The sequence below is a fragment of the Condylura cristata genome, unplaced genomic scaffold (assembly GCF_000260355.1).
Source record: "Condylura cristata isolate star-nosed mole 26May11 unplaced genomic scaffold, ConCri1.0 scaffold00027, whole genome shotgun sequence".
Lineage (NCBI taxonomy): Eukaryota > Metazoa > Chordata > Mammalia > Eulipotyphla > Talpidae > Condylura > Condylura cristata.
Window position 1 is genome coordinate 20,702,168 of NW_004567128.1, and position 20,786 is coordinate 20,722,953.

At 38.8% G+C, this 20,786-nt stretch overlaps 1 protein-coding gene across 1 annotated transcript in view; it reads left to right on the forward strand.

Annotated features, from left to right (window-relative positions):
• TSPAN7 (tetraspanin 7) overlaps positions 1–20,786 on the forward strand; it is a 104,365-nt gene continuing 83,579 nt past the window's right edge. The window contains exon 1 of the mRNA XM_004689946.2: positions 1–84. Within this exon, the coding sequence (XP_004690003.1) occupies positions 4–84 (81 nt within the window). The 5' untranslated portion in view covers positions 1–3. The remainder of the gene's footprint in view (positions 85–20,786) is intronic.

The window sequence follows — 20,786 nt, forward strand, 5'->3', positions numbered from 1 at the left end:
AGTATGGCATCGAGGAGAATGGAGACCAAACCTGTGATAACCTGTCTCAAAACCCTCCTCATCATCTACTCCTTCGTCTTCTGGGTGAGTGGCCACGCCGGGCCGGGGGCTGGACCGCCATCCAGCACTGGTTGTAGGGATGCTCGGGGAAAAAAAAGGGGAGAAAAACCCAAACCCCAAATCAAATCTCAGCCCCCTCCTTGAGCCGTCTGGTGCTCGGCCAGGGCTGCGGGATGGCGGGGTGCAGGCTTGCAGCTACTTGGACCTGGACCCGCCTGGCACAGGTTGCAAGGACGGCGTGGTGGGTGGGACTGCAGGTGGTAGACCTTTCGAAAACATTTTTAATGCATCAATTTATTTTTCACCCTCGCGGGATAGGTCCAGCCTCTGGGGAAAGTTGCAGGTTTATTCGTCTATTTTGCTCTCTAGACACCCCTCTCCATCCTTCCTCACCTGCCTGTACGCGGCGCCTCTCGGAGCTAACCTGTGGCGGATTGGGAGCGGGCGCGAGAGCGCAGGGTTTGCTCCAAAATGCTCAGATATTCCCGACCCCGCAGGGCTACGAGAGGGAGCTGCCGGGAGCCCTGTGCCTGCCAGGCTGGGCGAGAGCCATCAGAACGCCCCCCCCACCCCCCCCCAACCCCAGCGCTTAGATGGAGAGCGGGTGGCGCTGCCGTGGGGGAGACACACGGAGGGGAGAGGGTCTTACATAAACACGGGCGTCTTTGAGCTTTCTCGGAGAACCAGGAGATGAGTCTTACCACCCTTTACCCACTCCCCTCCATCTTACACTCCGCATCTGGTCTTTCTGTCCTTGCATGAACCCGAGCTGCAGAGCCCTGGGAAGGACCCCCACCTCTTGGTGACAGCAATAGCGCCCCGACTCTACTCCCCTTCTAAACAGTGCTGCTACCGGTCCCCGAAGCTCGATGCAGAAGGGTGACGTCAGCCCCTCAGCCCAGGCCTCGGGGGGCTGCGTGGTGCACCTCGCCTAGTGATGCGCCCTTCTGCGCGCAGGAGGTGGGGGGAGGCTCCTAGCTTGTGCCTTACCTCATCCTGTTTGGAAATTCGTAGAATCGGTGCAGACTGACACTGCAGTGATTCTCTTGGAAGTGGGTGGTACCTAAAAGACCATTCCTGTTATTTCTCTTTCCCGGTAAACGACCCCATAGCCCAAGTTACCCATTTCTGCACCAAGCCAGTCACCCAGCAGGTGAATGAATGCCTGTCACCTCCTTTTCCCCAATGATTTGGGTTATTTCAGCTTCCAAGGCAGTCATTTTGAAATCAGAGACTGTCGAAAAAGCGAGTCCCGCCTTCGGTTGTTTCTCTTCTTGCCACCGCACCCCCAAATTAGCCCCAATTTTTGGTTTGAAACTGGGGCTTGGTGCTTAATGAGGTATCCACATTCGACTTGATGATGATTCAGGCTGTTTGTAATGACCAAGACAAAAGCTGAGATTTATTAGGGATTAAAAAAACCTGCTGTCGCCCCTTCCATACACAGCCTGTGGGTATTTCCTTGTCACTGGCTTCGGTGATTCTTCAGGTCAGGGACACTGGGGACTCTGGAGACCAGGCATACTAAGAGCTCCGCAGTGAGCTTGGCTAGCTTTACTGGTGTATCACACAAGGCAAACACAGAAATGGGCTTTAATTAGACTGAAAACGACACAGGTTGAAACATTTCAGTAGTGGCATGGTGAGCTGTGCGTGGATCCTATCTGTGACCCGGCTGGAAAGAGCATGTTGGTTGCTAAAACTTCCCAGTAGCCATTCCTGGGAATTGATATAGCTTTTTATTTATTTCCCCAAATTTCTTTGTGTTTGTCCCTTTATGTATGTATAACAAACAAACTTCCTGTTTGTTATCGGAGAAAATCATATGGGTGATTATTTTTAACTACCTGAAGAGGGTTTTCAGTATACATGAAGGAGTGTTCTGTCAGCACCACTGCAGTCAGCTCAAGAAGGGAGTCGTCTTGTAGGCGGAGGCTTTCAGATGAGCTCTTTAACTCTTCCTGCTTACCTCCTCTCCAGCCTGCACATCTAATTACTTAATGCCCCTTAATGCAGCTTAATCACTGTATTTCATGTCTCGTGAAGCACCTTGATGCCTGCATTTTAATTTCTTTTTATTTTCAAGATTTTTATGGTTTGAAATAAAATGTTTACCTGCTGCACTGTCAGTAGTTTAAATAGAATTCAATAATCATTTCCTACTTCACAATGCAAAGCATGACATCTCAACAGTTTTGAAGTATTTTAAATGGCATTTTTGTTAACAAACCATGGTCCAAGTGTCATATTTACCTTTGTACATTAAATGCTATTTTTTTAAAGCAGCTCACAAAGATGCATCCACATACCTTGTGAGTCACCCTTTTTAAAGTGTTCAATTAAGTGGTTTTTTTAGCCTATTCAGAGATATGTGCAACTGTCACCCCAGTCAATTTTCGAATTTTTTCATCACCTGCAAGAGAAACCCCATACTCTTTAGCTGTAGTATCTTACCCACTCTAGCTTCGCAGCCCCCTAGCCCTAAGTAGTCACTAGGCAACTTATTTCTTCTCAGATTCCTTATTCTGGACATTGGATATACATGAAATCATAGAATATGTGTTCCTTTGTGAATGGCTGCTTCACTTAGCATCATGTTGACAAGATTCACCCCTGTTCATTCATTTTTAGTGGGCTAATGATACCCCATTGTATGACTGTCATTGGCTTGTTTCAACCTCTTGGCTTTTGTGAATAATGGTGCTACAGACATCATAGAACAGTTTTTGTGCGGTCTTATGTTTTCCTATCTTTGGGTAGATACCTAGGAGTCAAATTGCTCAGTCAGATGGTAATTCTGCATTTAATTGAAGAAGTTCCGGACTATTTCCCAAGCATTTATACCCTTTAATCTTCCCTCTAGCAGTGTGTAGGGTTCCATTTCCCCATATCCTTGCCAACATTTATTATTACCTGACTTTTTAATTCTAGCTATCCTAGTAGGTTTTCATTATGTTCTTTTATTTGAATTTCATGATGAATAATGATTTCAAGCACCTTCTTATGTGCTTGTTGGTCATTTGTCTATCTTCCTTGAAGACATACCTAATCATGTACTTTGCCCAGTTTGTATTTGGGTTATTTTATTTTATTATTGGGTTGTAAATGTCCTTTGCATATTTTAGATTCAGATCCCTGATCAGATACAACATTTGCAAATATTTTCTCCTATACGGTTCACTCTCTTTTCACTTTCTTGTTGCTGTCCTTTCAAATACAAAAGCTTTTTTTAATTTTAATTCCAGTGGAGTCTATTTTTCTTTTGTTGCTCATGCTCTTAGTGTCATATCTGAGACTCCTGAGCCAAATCCAATCTCATGAAGATTTGCCTGTTCAATGCTGTTTATAAGAGTGATCTGTCAATTCTGTGAATGCAGTTGATACATTCGTCTCTGTCTAGTGCCTAGAAATATGTCTGGCACATTGTCGGTATTCAAATATTTATCCAAACTTCTGGGGTTATGTTAAGCAATTAACAAAAAAGAAACTTGGTGTTCTTTTAAAATGGAAGATGGAGAAAAGATTAGGCAGAGTTGTTTTGCTGTTCTTTTCCTTTTAGCAAGACTCCTCTTCCCTTACCTCAGTTTAGAATTAGAAGGGATTAGACAGTACAGTGTGGTAGACCAGTAGTATCAAGAGGCTGATGTACCTAGATATCTACTGAATCAGAAATCTACAGTTAAGAGAGAGATTTTTGGGGTCGCTCATTTTGGGGCCTTCTCTCTGCAATTCCTCTCCCTCCATGAAGTGTCCCTTTAAAGCAATGGTTTTCAAAACAGGATGACTTTGCCCCCTGCCCCACCCCACCGAGTAATGTCTGGAGACATTTTGGTCACAACTGGGAACTGGGGCTGTGGTGCTACTGGCGTCTAGTGGGTAGAAGCCACAGATGTTGCCAAACATCCTACAAAGCACAGGATAGCTCTCACAACAAAGAATTATATAGCTCAAAATGTCAACAGTGTCGGCAACCTCTGCACTTTTGGACTTCACATAGCAGTAAGTCCCACGAAGGGAAATAGTCTTCTGCAGAACTCGCTGTATTTGCTGATGTTTGGAACCATATTACCAGATCATGCTCTGCATGATTGCAAATAAGAAGAAAAACATCCCCTATGGTTTACTGCAATTATTTATTTCAAGATAAAAGGTAGGTAGTTCTTTATAGACTTGTGTTCACATGAATAGGATAGTATATCTTTCAGATAAATCACATCACCTCACTGCCAAGTACAGGGATACTTTATCTCCCTTAACTTGTATGTTTCATTTTCAGGTTTATAGACAACAAGGTAAAACACACCTAGGAATAAGTTACTCTGTGATTTAAAGATTAGCACATAATATCTGCACATAGTAGGTTTACTCTGTAAAAATCTGCCTAATGTATGAATGAATAAATGAAATTTTGACCAATCTTGGGCTCATTTATTTATTTCACTCATCTCAGTAGGGAGGCTTTTAAAAACAATGTTATTCCTAGTCTACCTACGGCGATTTAAATTCTTCCTGACATCAATGTGTGGAAAAATGGGCAGAGAACTTTGTAAAGATATGTGTATCCTAATGATAGTTCACTTACTGTAGTTTTTTTATCATGTAGTTTTCCAGGTGTTTTATTTATCTAGAATTGTAATTATAATTTAAACTTGAATTAAAAAAGGTCCTGGCTTGCCCTGATATAAAAGAAATCATCCCCTTATGATAAGTATTTTTCAATGAATAGGAAAACTATAACTATGCAGCTAGCCAGTGGTTTCTATTCTGATTTATGTTATTTTTATGTATTATAAACACTCATCTGAGTTCTAAGATTCAAATCTGCTGTATCTCTACCTGCTAAATGATATTGTGAAGAAAAATATACCTTGCTTCAATCCAGAGTATATTGCATTTGCTTTCTTCTTTTGTTATTCTAGGAGGTAATTAGCTTATCTAAGGTGCTATCAAATCCTTTTAGGGCAAAATGCCAGTGATGATTTTTTTTTTTCATTTAGGATGTATCACTAATCCATTTTGGGGAGGATTTAAACACATATAATAGTCAAATGCCTTTTTTTCTTTCTGTCATCCAGAAAGCTTTGATATTTTAATTAAATAGAGGGGAAAACATCTTAAAGAGTAGGCCCTAATGTTTTACATTTCAGTGGAATGTTTATCAAATTTTATTAACTGCAGCTTTTAGCTTCTTACCTTCACTTTCTAAGTAATCTACTTGCTCTACTACAGGCTGTCCTCACCATCTAAATGTACAACGTTCCTGTCTGTTGTAATTTGGTAGGCTTTTTTCTCAGTGCCCGTACTTCTCGATTTTTAGTGTTAGGTGTTAGATATTGTCTTCCCACTGGCGAAGATGAAGATGTAGCGCTCCACCCTCTTTTACCCTTACTCACACTTTTCCTGTATTGGGAAGATAGCTCGTTTTATATTTAATTTATCATTGTCATTTTTCACCATCCAGACATCATTATCATTTTATCACTATTATACATCATTTTGCCTAGTGCAATGTCAGTGATTGCAGACATTGTGATCAGGTAAGCCTGTCACCGCTGAGTCACATAGAGTGACTATTACAGTTGCTGGCATAGTTTTCTGTCTTCCCTGGAGTTAAAAGTTGCTGCTTAGTTTTCTGTGTTCCAATTAATGTATCCCCACTCTCTAAGAATGTGCATATTCACGCTGCACAAACACTTCCTGTGTCCTTTAGTTTCTCGTTCTTGGAGACATTTGTCTCAGAGCATTCTGACCTTCGATGTGGGTACTGTGCTGTAGGCACTTGAAACATTGGACATTGTGATAACTTCCTTTCATCTTCATCCTGGGGAATCTTCTCCCCTTTTATTTATATTGATCCTTAGTTATCTAGAGGCCTTGTCTTTCTCAGTTTGTTCCTTCATGTGGGTGGAGCAACTCTTCTAGTAACTTCCTGGAAAAAATGTACACATGTGGTTAACATTTTGCAGCCTGGCAAGAGTGAAATCCTTATTGTACTCTCCCACTTAATTTGATAGTTTGAAAATCTCAGTTTACTCTTGTATTTAACTTGATAGTTTAGCAGAGTATAGAATACTAGTTTGTAAATCATTTACCCTCAGAAATGTGCTGCCAAACCTATACCCAGTCATTATATATATATATTCATCTCTTTTCTCTATACCCTTATAATCTGGAAACTCAGGTTCTTTGCTTTGAGGAAATTTTCAAAGATTTTTTTGTCTCTTTATTTTTTCTGTTCTGATATTGAACCTCTTAGCTGGATACCCTGATTTTCTCCTATCTTTTACCTCTGCTTTTTTCTTCTACTTTCTGGGAGCTTTCTTTGACTATATTATCTACTATTTCTTTTTTCATTTGCTTTATATGTTGATTTCTAGGAGCTCTCTTCTCAGTGTTCTTTTCTATCATCTTGTTTCATGAGTGTAATATCCTTTTTAAAAATCCTTCTGACAATTCTAAGGATCAAAAACAGAGCTTGCTTCTTATTTGCAAATTGTTGGACATAATACAGAAACTATTGGGTAACCATTTGCTCTCTGACCTGTACATGTTTAAGAGCACCAAGAAGCTGTTTGGAAGCTTCGAGCATGAACAGGGAATTTGTTGACTGAAATTATTTGGCTAGGCAATTGAATTTTGAATCTATGGTCAATATCTTTAGGTCTTTTTCCTTTGTCTGATCAGATTTAACCCCCCCCCCCCAAATCTTCCAATCTTCTCTCTGGATGTGGACATGCAGGATGTGAAACTTTGTTCAAGCTCCTACTTAAAGTGCAGAATCCGTGTTTATGTGTTTTGTTCCCTACTTTCGAAGAGCTCTGTTTTGCCCTCCCTAGAAGTCTTTGAATCTGTGATGGAATGAAGAAGAGACAAGAGACAGGAAGTTGAAGTTGAAAAGAATCTGATTTCTATTCAAAATAGACTTATCTTGTCCTCCTTATTCCTAGTTCCAGGTGTGCACAGAGCTGCCTTTGGGGAGGGGGAGGACTTGGGTGCAAATATTTTATTCTTGGCTTTTCTCACACATTTGTTTTTTCTTCAATATCCAAAATGTTACTGTGATTGTCTGCTCTTCTGTTTTTTTTTTTTTATTGTAGATTAAAAACAATCCTTTTAGTGTGATTTCATTGGAGTTTTGGGAGATAGCCAAGGTAAATGGATGTATTCAATCTATCATCTTTAAATGGAAATCCTTTATATCTGTATCTCTACATTGTGTGGTACTAATTAAGTACATACTTGATTGTGAGTGATTGAATAGAGCATTGAAGACAACAGCATCTGGGCCATTCTCATAGATATTGGTACCTACTTTTCAAAAATATTTTGAGTGCCAAGGGGCATATTCTGGGTTGGACCAGACTTTCTTGGTACCTTTTTAAGGTCATTCAGTCATCATTTGGTCATAAAGTGGAGTTGGATGAATGGGAATGAAGCGCTGAAGGTTCCTGCTTTTTCTGCCCATCAGGTGTTATCTTTGATTTCATTCAGACCTTGCTGCATTAATGTAATATGGAAGCAACAAAATTCAAAGTGTGGTGGGGGGTGCTTAACATTAAACAGATTAGGCCCTCCCTGGTGGCGCAGGGGGTTATAAAGCACAGCACTAAGAAGCTTAACCCACTCCACGTGAGTTGGATTCTTCTCAATCTGCCTGTTCTGCTCCCCACTTTGTCTCTGGTGAATCCTCTCACCCTCTGCATCTCTGGCCTGTACCCCAGTTCTATAGGAATAAACACATAAATCTTAAAAAAAAATAAACAGATTATATTCCTCTGATATTTTTTGGTTTCTATTATGATAACTTTATATTTTTATAGGATTTATACATTATAATCTGAAAATCTTTTTGTAATTAACTTTACATCCCATACACAATATGCCTTTTTAAAATTTTAATATTAATATTTATATATTTTACATCACTTTTCATTTTAAAGGAATGTTTACTTCCCCTCCCCTCAGGTGCAGACCCCATAGAATTTCCTCTCCAACTTGCCCCAGCACCATCACACAGTGCCCTGTGCTTTCCCTCCCTTCTTCTGATCACTCCCCCTCCCCTGCAGGATGTCTCTGGTTTATAATTGTTTGTTTTGTTGTGTTTTGCATTGTTATTATTTTTCCCCTATGTCTTTCTTGGTTCCCCTGTATTCCTCATATAAGTGAAACCATCTGATTCTTACAGCATTTGGGGTCATTAACTCTTTTCATTTAGTTGCTTAGAAACTAACTGAAATTTTGTCTAAGTAGAATGAAATATTTTCCTCCATTTAATGATTATTAGAATTCTTACTCTGAGCTATAATATTTATACTCCATTAACTGTTCAACTTTATATACTGTTTTAAGTAGCATCTCAGAAGGTGCTGAGAATTGAAACTCATCTGTGCCTGTTTGGTCATCTTAAACTCTGTCATAGGTGACTTAACACCACTGAACCAATTTTGAAGCACACTTTAAAAATAAGTTATTATTATGTCTTTCCCCTTTGGTCACATTACAGCAGTTTCCACTTTGGGTTATCTCCTCACGGTAAGCAGATCATTGGATTATTGCTCTACTGCTTCTAAACTGATTTCTTTGGCGTTCTCCTACTTGTCATGATAAAATATGTCTCATTCCTTCGTGAACATGTTTGTCTTCTTTTATATTAAACCCCAATATTCACCAGGAAAAGGAGGTAGGGGAAAATGAGATAGGTAGGAGCACGTTTTTCTTTGTTTAGTTTTCTCTTTTGGTTATTTATTTAGTTGAATATATAAATATGATAAATAATTGGTTATGCTATCAAGGGCCACTATCCTACTGGGGAGGATTTTCTTCAGTGCTTTTTGTAAGTTATTGTGGTTATTTTTTCATCATTATCTATTTTATGAGAAGTCGCAAGTATTTATGCTAAAAGACAGGGTGAGTAGGTGCAGGCACTAGTTGAGCAATCTAGATCATTGCTTTTCAACCTTGTTTGCCCCTTAGGGTTACCTGAGGAGCTCTGCATGTATTGGTAGAACCTATCTTAAGAGGTTCTGTTTCTGTTAATCAGGAATGATTAATGCTAGTATAAGCATTTTAAAAATAATCTCCCGGGTGATTTTGTTGTCCAAGTAGGATCAAAAACCATTGGTTCAGGGACAATTCACTACACAATACTTGACCTGGTTCATTTTGAGTCTCCTGGATCTGTTGAGAGCTACTGGCATATCTGGCTGTTGAATATTTAGCATTGGTTTATGGCCGACCTTGACTTTGGATAGTTGGGTGAGACTTGTCAATAGTCTCTGAGATGTAAGTTTCCTGCATTGAGTCTATAGCTGATTGGTTGAATTGTGTGAGGCTGTCATTGCACTTGACTTCCAGAAGTATGCACCCTGAAGCAAGCTCAGTTGTCATTGATAATTAGACTGAGATGAATTACCACTGATCATATAGGTTAGAAGTGGGTGCTGGTGGTTACTAGTTAGCATGGTTATTGAATAATCAATCTTCTTCCCCACCTGGGATTATATAGACCTTCATCTTCAGACAACTAATTCTTGCTTTTTTGATTTAATGAGATGCTTTTGCATCTTAGTGAAATCATCATGGTAAACCCCTTTGGGTTGAAAGGGAACCCACTGGGTGGTAAATGTTCCTAAACATCCCTTCTGTATCCTCATCTCTACTTGTGTTCAGTTTCTATTACTGTGAAACTTATGAGGACTTCTCCCAGTTTCTTCTTTGCCTTCACAAAGTACCACTCACTTGACATTCTTTTCAATATTGCCTTCTGTTGCAGAGGATTTGAAACTCGACCCAAGGGAAGGCTTAGAAACTTGCTATGTGACTTTTGGCAAGTTGCTTAGTCTTCTGAGCCTCAGATTCCTTTTCAGAATTGAGAGTATCTATACTCACACACCTCAATCAAGTGTTGAATGTTAAATGATGTTTAGATGATTTGTAAATTGTGTCACATATTTTGGCAACATTACCCATTATGGCTTTTATTTTAATTCTTACACATGGGAGGTACAACGTCCCATTCATTCAGAACTCTCTCTCTGGAAGTTAGGATGATTAACTTTTGAGGTTTTATAGCTTGTAACCAAAATGATCCTGAATTCTAGAAGGGATTGAATGGGAACCTAAAATATGATGAGTTTTTTATTTTTTTTTCTCAGTTTAGCCCTGTCATTCCAATAAAGGCATCCCTATGTAGGATAAATAAGTATAAATATCACTTAACATCAGATAGGAATTGGTGATGCATTACTCTTTTTTTAATAAACTTTTAAATTTGCAACAGCTTTAGATTTACAGAAAAATCATGGTATAGTACACAGAATCTTTAGACAGCATAGCGTTTTCCCCACCATGGTATACTTATTATATATATATATATATATACTTATTTTTTATATATATACTTATATTATGGTATACTTATTATGTTTATGATTCAAGATTGACTAATGTCCTTCTTTTCTAATCACATTACGTCTAGTGGTCATGGTCCTAATAGATTCTTTTGACTATTTCTCAAACTGTGCTTATATTGGATGACTTGGACAGGTTTGAAGAATAATGGTCATGTACTTTGTACACTGTTCCTCAATTAGGATTTGTCTGATGTGTTCCCATGATTAGGATGGAGTTATGTATTTCTGGGAGTTGAAGTGCCATTCTCATCACATCAAATATGCGTATAGCAATGTGATTTATTGCTGGTGACATTAACCTTGGTTACCTGGCTAAGATAGTTTGTCAGAGTTCTCCACTTTAAAGTGACTCTTTTTCTCCTCTTTCTGTGCTTTAGAAGAAAGTCATTGTGCCTATCTTAAAGAGTGGGAAGTTGTGTTCCATTTCCTTCAGGGTGGTGTATGTACCAATTTTCTTTTTATTAGCAGAGTTGATTTCCATCCAACAAATATCAAAACCAACAGTAAATATTTTTTCAAAAAAATAATTAAGTACTCAAAACATTTGAGTCATTCAAATCTGATGGGAACAGGAATGCAAACTTACCATAATTATTTATGAATTTGGTTTATCATAAAACCAAAGCAATTAGACAATTAAAAAATTGGAGAAGGAAGAGATAACATTATGTTTTCACAGATTTAATTTTTGTATACTTTAAAAACCCAAGACATTCTAGTTTCAAAAAGCTACTAGGAGAATTTGGGGGTAAGATAAAAAAATAATAATTCCTTCCCCACTATTTTAGCATAAGCCTTTGAAAATAAAGGGGCAGAAAACATTCCACTCATAGTGGCAATGGAAATCATAAGTACTTCAGAATAAAGTTTATAGGAAAGGCAAGGCTCTTATATGAAGAAAACTAAATCTTATTGAGGATCACAAAATAAGATCCGAGCAGCTTAAAGGACACTGCGTCCTGGACTTGGGAGATTTAATATGAAAATATCAGCTTTGTAAGACTGTGTTTAGTGCAGTTCCATATAGAACCCCCACAAAGGCTTTGTGAGGGGCAAGAGTGGCACTTGATGAAAGGATATTCAGAATAAATGCCTGATAAATCAAGAGAATATTGAAAGGATAAAAGGGTAGTATGCACTTTACAGTTATCAGAAGACACTCTTGTGGCAGACAGACTGTTGATGGCTGCTCTCATCCCCACAACCTCATGATGTTCACACCCTTGTGTAGCCTGTCCCTTAGGTGTGGGCTGTACCTAACTGCAGCTAACTGATAGTGTTTGCATGTGTGTGAATGTGTACATGATTATATTAGATAAGGACATAACTTCTATCTTGCTGATGTTGATGTTATACATTGCTGGCTCTGAAGAAGCAAACTTTGCTGTTGTCATCTACTCTATTGAGTAGATCACTTAACAAGGAACTGAGGGCAGTTTCTGACTGGTAGCCAGCAAGAAATTGAAGCCCTCTGTTTAGAAGCCTGCAAGCAATTGAATGAACTACAAAATCGAGTGATCTTGGAAGCAGATCATCATCCATTGGGGTCTCAGAAGAGGCTACAGCCATCTGACTCTTTGATGGAAGCTTTGAGAGACTCTGAAACAGAAGACCCAGTTAAGCTGTGCTCGGCTCCTGACCCCCCCAAAACTGTGATATGGTAATTGTGTGTTTAGTCTCTATTGTTTGTGGTCATAATATTAATTAGTAATGCATAAGTAACACAACTATGATGTCGTTACTTCAATACAATTAAATACTTTACTTAGATATGGAGATGGAGAAGTCAATCAGTGGAATAGAGAATCCAGAAATAGATTCTAGTGCATGTGATTTAATATGTGAAAAGGGACATTCATTTCAGCAAGAGAAAGCTAGGTTTAAATGATGCTGACATATGGAAGAAAACAAAATTGGAGCCTTCCCTTAAATTAAACTTCCCTAAAACTTCTTGTTGGTGTAAATGCTTAAATGTAAAAGATAAACAAAATCCTATAAAAAAATAGATGTTATATACAATGTAGATGGCAGAGGAACTACCTTGGCCAAGCTGGAGACTGAAAGGAGTTAATTTTTTAAAAATTCAATACAATCACTCATACAAATTTTGAATTGTATGGCAAAAGGTACAATAAAATTGATTATACTTTTTTGAACAAGATATCACCTCACAACTATGAGAATGACCTGTGTCAAAAAGACTGGGAACAAAAATTGTTGGCGAGGGCGTGAGGAGAGAGGAAATTTCACACACTGTTGGTAGGAATGCAAATTGATGCAACCTCTTTGGAAAATGGTGTGGAGAGTCCTTACAAAACTGAAAATGGAAATATCAGGTTATTAAGCAATGCCATATTTAAGAATTTATCCAAAGGATATGAAAAATTAATACAAAAAGATTTGTTTACCTCTATGTTCATAGAAACATGATTCAGAACAGTCAAGACGTGGGTTCAACTTAAATGTCCACTGAGAGCGGATAAAGAAATTGCGGTATGTATACTCAATGGGATACTACTTATCCGCATTCCTACCAACCAAAAAGATGAAATCCTGCCCTTTGAATAGAATTCAGGGTGGATTTGCTAAGTGCAGTAAGTCCGAAAGTGAAAACAATTACCAATGGCTTTGCCCATTTGTAGACTATAGTCAAAGAGCACCAACTGAAGAATAATAACACAAATAACTCTTAGACTCTTAAATATTTGGAGGTTACCAGAAGCAAGGGAAATGGAGGAAGAGAAAAAAAGAGGGGATAGAGAGGATAAAGATGATAAGGTAGTAGCATTGAACATTGGTGGAGGGTGGCTAAAGCGTGTGCACATGTCAAGGTATGAAACTGTACCTCCAAAGTATATAGATTTGTAAACAAATGGTCAATCAAAATTTGATAAAGACTTTTTGAAATATCCTTATTTCAAAGTGCCAGACTGTTAATTAATATACCCCTATCTTCGTTAAGAAAGTCTTGTTACAAAATACAGACGTGCGTTTATATTCTGACTCAAGTTCTTTCTTATTTTGGACTCTTAATAGTTGGCTGACCGGCATGAACCATTGACCACACTTTGAGGATTACTGGCCTAGTTAATAGGTCAACAGTCTATAAAGGGCCAGGTATTATTACTGTAGGCTTTGTGGTCCATAGGTCTCTCTTGTAATTGTTTAGCTCTGCCACTGTGCAAAAGGAGCATTGACAAAATATAAAGGAAGGAATGAGGCTATGTTCCAATAAAACTTTATTTGCAAAGGTCGGTGCTAGCCAGATTTGACCCATGGACTCTAGTTTATTGATTCCTGTCCTAAGAGATAATCACTATAGGGAAGGTATACTCTGTAGCTTAAGAATGACAAGTCTGATATTTTATATGGCCTATGGAAGTGGCAGTGAATCAAACTTCACAAATTTTAGTTTTAAAGAGCTAGTCAGGAAGTTGCAGGGATTTTGATGGTAGTGGAAATGAGCATGACAGACAATGCTAATGGTTCTGAGGAATAGAGGACAACTTCTTAAGTAAAAAAGCACAAATCACAGTGTGTATAAGGCTATATTAGATCTGATTTTATTCACATGTATCCACCACTGTAGCATAAGTTCCAAGAAAACTAGGACTCTGTTGAACCTTATTCAGTGTCTATTATATGGTAGGCAATCAGTATGTCTTGAAAGGGGAGAAAAAAAAAAAAGCTCACCGTGCATTATCCAATAAGGCAGCCATCTGGGCACTTCAGAGGAGGATAGTTCAAGCAGATATGTGCTCTCCATATAAAACACATACCAGAATTTTCACATACATGTGAAAGCATGTAAAATATCTCCATTTTTATATTGGTTATATGGTGAAATTGTAATATTTTGGACATATTGGGTTCAAAAAAGCTGTATTGGAAGTAAATCCATCTGTTTCTTTTTTACTTTGAATATGGCTACTAGAAAATTTTAAGTTAGACATGTAGCATGCCAATATGTCTCTGTTCGACAGCACTGGACTAGAACTACTAGAAGTTCATATTAAGTGCTGTGGGGCCAAGGGAGAGCTCATCTAGCTGGGGAATGGGAAAGTCATGTGGACAGAATCAACCTTGGAGGATGCTGGGATTTTGACAGGTGGTATCCTGAGAAGGCGATGAGGGCCACTGGATGGAGGAAGTGACTTGAGTAGAGGTTTGGAGAAAGCAGAGTGGTTTTTGTGCTGGGGTGGCAGTGAGTTTACGTGTATAAGGGACAAGGGGTGTGATGAATTTTAGTACATAGGTATAGGTGTTAATATGGATTGACTACACTGGGTAGAGCTTTGAACTTATTTTGGCTGGCGGGGAGGGGGTACTAGTCCATATTTTGGAGTATGAAGTAGTAACTTGAGGAGCTATGCTTGACAGATTGAATCTAGAAGCAGTAAGTTGGTTGAGTTGGAATACAAAAGGCAAGATGTGATAAAGCCAGGTTAATTAGGTAAGAACAGAAGTGTAACATAGGAAAGGAGTAGGGATGAAAATGGAGGGCAGCAAGGTTTGTGAATGAATGAGACCCCCCCAGAGTTATGTGCTTGGAGAACCTGCATGATGGTGATGCCCTCATGGGAATGTAGACTTCAGAAGACACTGGTAGGAAACTAACATGATGTGTTCCTTTTTGCCTGTGTTCACTTTGAGGCATTAGTAGATTTAAAAAGTAGGTCAACTCTCAGAAGCTTATTCATTTATGGATTTTGCTGACAAAAGTGACCCCAGGCAGTTCTTTACTTTTGGCCATCTCTGTACTCCTGATCTTTCCCACAGTTCACCTTGATCAGTTAGTTCATTCAGGGAGGGTATCTGATCCTTGGATATTTCTCGGTTGACTGGTCAGTGGAATTTGAGATGATAAGGTTTGGAAGATCTGATAGGAGCATTTCGTTTTCAAGCATTTGTACTTGAAACATAAGAAACATGGTTGGCATAGAAGTAGAAGGAGAAAGAAACAGAGGGGAAGTAGCTCACAGAGAGAAAACCTGAGTCATGTGAGTAGTGGAGAGCTGAGTGGGGCCAGTGAACTCCTGGTCACTAGATCATGTAGACTGGAGAGCTCTCCAGCAACATAGGCTTTTCCCTTCTGGCCTGAAAGCCTGGCTTTTCATGCTTCTGATGAGGCTGGCCACTTAAGTGTGATTCCTACCCATATTCCCTCCTTTTTCCAATCAGTAATGCTGCTTGGTTCACTAAGAAGGGTGATTAGGTAGATGTTTGAATTGCTTAGATAGACAAATGTGGAATTAAAAAAGGAGGTTGGCATGCAGATGGGAAGTTGAGAAAAGCCCATTTATTTGCTCACATAAGAGGCATGAAAGATAGTAAACAGTGTCCCCCCCATTACAGTGAGCTGAGTTCTAAGTGCAGTTGAAGCTAAATTGCTTGCTGATAATAGGTGTAGCAAAGCATTCAACCAGCAGTGCGAATAGAAGCCTGTGTTTCCAGTAAGTCTCGTTTAAGGGATGAAGGTGCAAAGTCTTTTAAGCTAATGTCAAGAGTGAGTTCTGTGCATCTTAGATCATGCAAATTATTTTTAGATGAAAGTATTGAAAGGAGACATGCATAAATGAATATTCCTGTAAGGCTGTTCAAGTAAGTGGTCTACAACACAGTATACTTCTATGGTATGTTGTTTATGTAAAGGATAAAAAATGTTTGGAACAAATCCTGAAGGGGAGCATACATCAAAATGTTAATGGTGATAGTATGTGGTGAGGTAATTCATGGGTTGCCTTTTTCTTTATATTCTTTTTTATCTGCCCATTTATAGCATAGATTACTTCTATAAATCAGAAAACAGTACATGTTGTTTTAAAAACATTTTTTTCTGGACATATATAGAATGTATTTTTCTTTTGTTTCTCAAAGATGGAGTATCTATTTTTCCCACATTGTCTCAATTACAGTTCAGCAGTTCTGCCCCCCCCCATCCTTGTAAGTGATTGGATTAAATCAATGCAGAGAAAAGACCTTTAACATGATTTTTAAGCCTTGTCTTTTGAAAGTGGAAGGATATGCCTATTCCTACTGAGCACAAAAAATTGCTCAGGGTGTATTTCAAATGCAATAGAGAATATGATAATTATTTGTATATCACTCAGCTTTATCAGATTTTGATATTATCCTTATTTGCTTTGTGTATTGGTTTTTAAGCAAAGGGGAAAATTACAGTTGATTCCTCTACCTCCACTGTCATAAATTTATAGTCTATTAGTTAAGCCTATTTTTATGCATTTATTGATAGGTACATTCCCATACTTTGTTATAACAGATTGCTCTCAGATTCTAAAACTTTGTATAAATGAACCATAGCATGCATATTGTTTCAAAATATGTTTGCTTGGCATTGTTTGACATGTTTCAATGTTGACAGATGTCACTTAAATTAAGGGGTTGACAAATTATTATGGCCCATGGGAAAAATCTAGCCAGTATCCTTTTCTTTTTATAAATAGACTTTGCATATTGTCTTTAAATGCCCTTACATCAAAACAGAGTTGAGCAATTACAACAGAGATTGTATGGCCTAAAATATTTACTCTCTGACCCTTTACAGAAAAAGATTGCCAATCTCTAATCTAGTTCATTCTTTGTGTGGATAAATCATTAATTACCCACTTTCCTGCTCATGGACATTTATTTCCTGTTTATTTGTAAGAAGTGAACATTGCTGTCTTTATCTCCTTACCATGTGAGTGAAGTGTTGCAAATGTAACAAACTGATTATGAAAGAATTCAAACTTCATACGTTTTGATCTGGTTTTCCATAACAAGCAAAATGAGAAAAATCAAAGGCAGATGTGGGCCCTGTTAGCTACTTGGTGTCTTCAGTGGTTTGAGGTTTAAAAAAGTCATTTTTATTCTGATTTAGGTGGTTCCTCTTAAAGTGGATTTTTAGAGAGGGGACCGAGTGGTCCATACAGAACAAAGCAAGAGTTGAGTTTCTCTGGCAACAAGGGAATATGCAGATAACTGAATCAGGCCATAGTGGTAGTGGTGTACTGTTGTTTCCATCAGTAGCTGTTCCTATGAGTATTGAGCATTTACGCAACGATAGTATTAACCACCCTACATGCATTACCTTGCTTAATCCTCAGAACAGCCTGTTGAAGTAGTAATTACTATGCCTCATTTTGAGGCGAGTCACATGAGGCCTAACACTAAGCTCAAGGTCATGCTTCAACGAGGCTTCAGTTTGGAATCTCTGCACCCACATTGGGCCTGATGCTCAGGGTCCAGGGCACAGTTCAAGGGAGACCTCTGGAGATGGGTGTGAGAATCCTAAGAGTCCACATTCCCTGTGGCAGAAGACCTCATCTCTTCCAGACTTGGTGCCTGTAAGGTAGCGAAAGCTTCTTGTACAAAGGTTTATTTCCAAGTGGCAAGGGAAACAAACAAAAATAATCAAGTGGGACTACATCAAACGGAAAAGCTTTTGGACCTTAAAAGAAACAATCACAAAACCAAGCGGTAACCCACAGATGGGGAGAAGATATTTGCTGCCCATCACACTTCTGACAAAGGATTAACTTCCAAAATATACAAAGTGCTCACACAACCTAATGAAAAAAATGAGCAAAATAACTAGACCATTCTCAAAGGTGAGATTCCTGATGTCTACAGGCAGACTAAATTATAAGGTAGGTGCAAATCAGAACTACAGTGAGACAGCACGTCACCTCTCTGAGAATGGCATTATCAAAGAGAATAAGACAGCAGCTGTTGGTGAGGATGTGGAAGAAAAGTAACTCTAATTCACTGTTGCTGGGAGTGGTATGGTTCAGCCTCTGTTAGAAAAAAGGATGGAGATACTGTCAAAATAAAATGGAAATAACATATAATCCAGCAATACCACTGATAGGTATTTACCCAAAGAATATGAAAGCTAGAACACAAAAAGCGTCAGTGTCCACTACTGACTACACAAGTGGAACCAACCCAGGAGCCCAACAACAGATGACTCCATAAAGAAATTGTGGAATATGCACGAAACGGTGCACTACTCAGGTATTAAAAAGATGAAATAGTGTCTTGGGGGACAAAAATGAAAGGGTCTTAAGGAGATTATGCTAAGAGGAGTAAGTCAGAAAGTGACAGATAGACAGCATATCAGTATAACTAACCAAGGAACACCTGCTGGCAAAGCACAGCAAAAATAATTCTTAGACACTGTGAAAAATATACTGGCTACCACAGGGAACTGGAGGGAAGATGAGCAAATGGGGGAAAGAAAGGGTGTTCCCTGGCACAGGAGTATTAGTGGAGGTGCATAAAGCACGTGCACATGTAGGTATGAAAATGTACCCCCAAATTGAATAGATAGGTAAATGACAGACACGTTAAAAAAAAAAAAAAAAAAACAACTGCTGGAGATGCAGTTGTTTCTTCGCTTTAAAGAAACAAAGCAGCATGAATCCACAGGCATGTTCCGGTGCAGCTGACACCCGCTCAAACCCAGCTATCTAATCCATACACCAACACACAGATAAACTCTTTGGCACAATTGCTGAGTAAAAGTTGGTCAACTTCCTGCTCTGAACTTCCTTTCAGGCAATAATCTCATTAGTTGTTTATGTTCTGTAAGGATGGCAAGAGGAATTTTGCCAGTAGGGTGCACTGGAGAAGGTCATTTTAAAAGGAAATCTCTGAGGCTGCTAAAATCACATCCTGTAGAAAGGCCACTCTTTTTGCTTGTAAGACGAACCATGTGACAACAGCCAATATATTTTTAATCCACCATGCATTATAGATACAAAACATTAACATAAAGAGTTCCTTTAATTTGTAAGTTAGTGTTCATGTGTTCTGCTTCTACAGTCACCAACCTGTGTTCCTCTCCCAGATGTATCAGGTAGCAGAAAGAAGTGATTTGAATTTCGGTCAGAAAATTGGGGCCAATCACCGTTGTGCAGCTATACCACATATTCTTGATCCCTCAAGCATACATTGTACACAAATGAACAATGATGTAAACTATCTAATTTCAAAAATAATTTGGGCCAATCGTGAACTTCTGTCATGGACTTGGTTCCTATTGACTTGGGGTCTATTGTCAACAGCGTTGGTTTAAATCTAGTGTCCTGTGTAACCGTGGTGCCATTTCCCTTTGGGGCATCTGACTGCCGTCTGCAGCAAGTCCCTGAAATTGTAAGATTTGACTAGTAAGGATTATGGAGGATTTAAAAAAATCTACTTGTAGATGAGGGCTTTGGTCAGAGGCAGAATAAGCTGTGTTCACGTTAAGTCTAAATTGGGCAGTCTGCAAAGTTATGTTGTCCTTTGCAAAAAACGACACCCCATGCACCCCCTCCAGCAATTAATGTCAGAGTTTGTCGCTTTTTCTTTTATTCCCACCTCTCCTCAAATCTGTCCTTACAGATGTGTGTGTTGTAACCAGTTGCTGATGGTGCAATACTAGACTTGTTGCCGGCCTCAGCCTCGCTTATATCTCATGAATTATCAAGCCCTATTGATTCCGATTCTTATATAGATCTCACGTCTCTTTGCTTCTTTCTGTTTCATTGCCACAGTTTTTATTGCTCTTGGACCCTTGCAGCGTTTTCCTGTGTTTTGTATCTCTAGCCTCATTTCATCCCATCTGGTCTATTGAAATAACTGTTCTAAATCAGAGCAGTGTGATAAAATCTAGTAGTTGTTTCATGTTACCACCAAGGCTAAGTTCAATTTTGTGTGTGCTAGCAAAAGACCCTTTATGTTCTTCACTGTCCCCCTTCCCCCTGCCACACACCTTTTAAAGTTCCTTTTTGGTCACCAACACCAGTTCCTCTGCTTAGTGAATCTCACTTGTCTTCAGGATTTGATTTCAATGTCAAATTCTCTAGCAAGCCTTGCCTTCCTTGACAGATGCCCTCTGTCACTCTCCTCAGTCTCCTTTCACGCCTGCTGTTACTGCCCATTCATACCAGTACTCATGTAGTAATCTTTTTTTCATTGCATTACTCAAGAAATATTCTAGGAATATTGAATGTCAGCTCTGTGCCAGGTTCTGGGATTTAATTGTAAATAGAATAACAACATGATCTCTTAAGAAGGGAGAAAAATAGACAAAAAAAAAACAAAAACAAACCCAAATATGATAATTTCAAATAGTGGCCAGTGATCCAAAAGAAAGAGTTGATGGAAGGGTGGTGTTAGAGGCTTACATGGTGGAGTAATCACAGAAAGCCTCTCTGAGGAGGTGACATTTGAGCTGAGACCTGAAGATTATTTGGAATCTTAAATTCTACAGAATTCAGTGCTTTTTTGCTCTTTGCTGACTATAGTTAACCTGCTCATTCCAGTTAT